General features: G+C 36.9%; 1 protein-coding gene across 1 annotated transcript in view; it reads right to left on the reverse strand.

Moving 5' to 3' along the window:
* LOC137645565 (S-antigen protein-like) overlaps positions 1-2012 on the reverse strand; it is a 102182-nt gene extending 100170 nt beyond the window's left edge. The window contains exon 1 of the mRNA XM_068378366.1: positions 1910-2012. Within this exon, the coding sequence (XP_068234467.1) occupies positions 1910-2012 (103 nt within the window). The remainder of the gene's footprint in view (positions 1-1909) is intronic.
* Between the last annotated feature and the right edge of the window lie 237 nt (positions 2013-2249).

The raw sequence follows: 2249 nt of genomic DNA on the forward strand, positions 1-2249 counted from the left end.
CTACAGTTTTGCTTTCTCTATTCAAATCTCATTTCTTGTAATTCCTCCCATGATTCACTAAAGACAACTATGTTAAGTTTTCAATAATATTAACTCATATATATATATATATATATATATATATATATATATATATATATATATATATATATATATATATATATATATATAATATTTCATATCTCTGCTTCATATCTTAGTTTTACTTATATTCATTTTCAGTCCTACATTTTTACTTTCTCTATTCAAATCTATCATCTTTTGTATATTATATATATATATATATATATATATATATATATATATATATATATATATATATATATATATATATATATATATATATAAAACTCCATTTCCCTTTTCTGGTTCATATTCTCGTGAACCTTTCCCTTCGGATCCCATTCCCATAGAAAAGAATACATAGAGGGTATTCTTACCTTTTCTACCCGTTAGGAGAAGAGCCAAAGATCTTCCCCTTTCTCTCTCTCTCTTCTTATTTTTTTTCCTTCGCCCGGGATCCTTGTGCTCCCCACCTCATCATAATAATGACAATATCCGTTACACAAAGGTTTGATAATCCCTTTTCGTACTAACTCGAAACCCCTTTTCGGAGTGGGTCGTCTTACACCCTGTCCACAGGGGTATCGGATGCCTCCAACCTTCCTGGAGCTCTCTCTCTCTCTCTCTCTCTCTCTCTCTCTCTCTCTCTCTCTCTCTCTCTCTCTCTCTCTCTCTGAGATGCTAGTTCTTCTTCTTCTTCTTCTTCTTCTTCCTCTTTTTCTTCTTATTCTTGTCCTTCTTCTTCCTCTTCTTTCGGCTCTCTTTGTATTTTCCTTTCTCCTCCCTCTTTCCTTATTTTTTTTTTATTGGATAGTTTCCATCGTCAGTATTCTTCTTCTTCTTCTTCTTCTTCATTCGCCTCTCTCTTTGCATTTTCCTTTCTCTTCATTCTTTCCATACTTTTTGGATAGTTTCCTTCGCCAGTAATATTCTTCTTCTTGTCCTTCACCTTGCTTTTCTTAGCTTATTTTTTATATCCTTATATTTTCCTCTTTTCTCATCCTCTTCCTTTTCTTCCTCTTCGTGCCTCTCTCCCTCTCCTCCTTCGCCTTGCTTTTCTTGACTCTTATTTTTTTTCATCTTTTACTTTTCTCTTTTCCCTTCCTCTTCGTGTCCCTGTCCTCCTCCTTCTCCTTTTCTTTTTATTTTTCTATTTTCCCTTTCTCCTTTATCGTCTCCTTTCCCTCTTTATCCTCCTTCTCCTCCTCCTCCACTTCGTCATCGGCGTTTGCTCTTTAACCTACCTTTCCCTTCCTCCTCTTCTCTTCTCTCCATGCCTCTATTCTTCTCCTACTCCTTTTATTTTTCTATTGTCCCATCTTCGTCTACCTTATTCTCCTTCTACTTATTTTATATTTCTATTTTCCCATTTTCCTCTACATTCTCCTTCTCCCTTTTATTTTTCTACTTTCAATTCCTCCTCTACATTCTCCTTCTACTTTTCTACTTCTCCTCCTCCTCTACATTCACCTTCTCCTCCTGTTATTTATCCTATTTTCCCTTCCTCCTCTACCTTCTCCTTCTCCTCCTTTTATTTTTTCTATTCTCCTTCCTCTCCTTTTATTTTTTCTATTTTCTCTTCCTCCTCTACATTCTCCTTCTCCTCCTTTTATTTCTTCTTTTTCCTTTCCTCTTCTACATTCTCCTTCTTCTCCTTTTATTTCTTCTATTTCCCTTCCTCCTCTACATTCTCCTTCTACTTTTTATATATTTTCCTTCCTCCTCTACCTTCTTCTCCTCTTCCTTCTCCTCCTCCTCCTGCTATGTCTCTTCGACATCGGTCCCTTCCTCCTCTTCATTCTTCTTCCACTCCTTTTATTTCTTCTATTTTCCCTTCCTCCTCTACCTTCTGCTCCTCTACCTCCTCCTTCTCCATCTCCATCTCCATCTCCTCCTCCTCCTTTTATATTTTCTATTTTCCCTTCCTCCTCTACCTTCTCCTCCTCCATCTCCTCCTCCTTTCATATGTTCTATTTTCCCTTCTACTTCTATTTTTCTCCTTCTACTTTTATTCTATTTGCCTTCCTCCTCTACCTTCATCTCCTCCTCCGTCCTTCTGCTATGTCTCTTCGACCTCGGTCCCTTCCTCTTCTTCATTCTCCTTCTCCTCTTTTTAATTTTTATATTTTCCCTTCCTCCTCTACCATCTCCATTTCCATCTCCTCCTCCTCCTACTTCCTTCTGCT

The sequence above is a fragment of the Palaemon carinicauda genome, chromosome 8, assembly GCF_036898095.1.
Source record: "Palaemon carinicauda isolate YSFRI2023 chromosome 8, ASM3689809v2, whole genome shotgun sequence".
Lineage (NCBI taxonomy): Eukaryota > Metazoa > Arthropoda > Malacostraca > Decapoda > Palaemonidae > Palaemon > Palaemon carinicauda.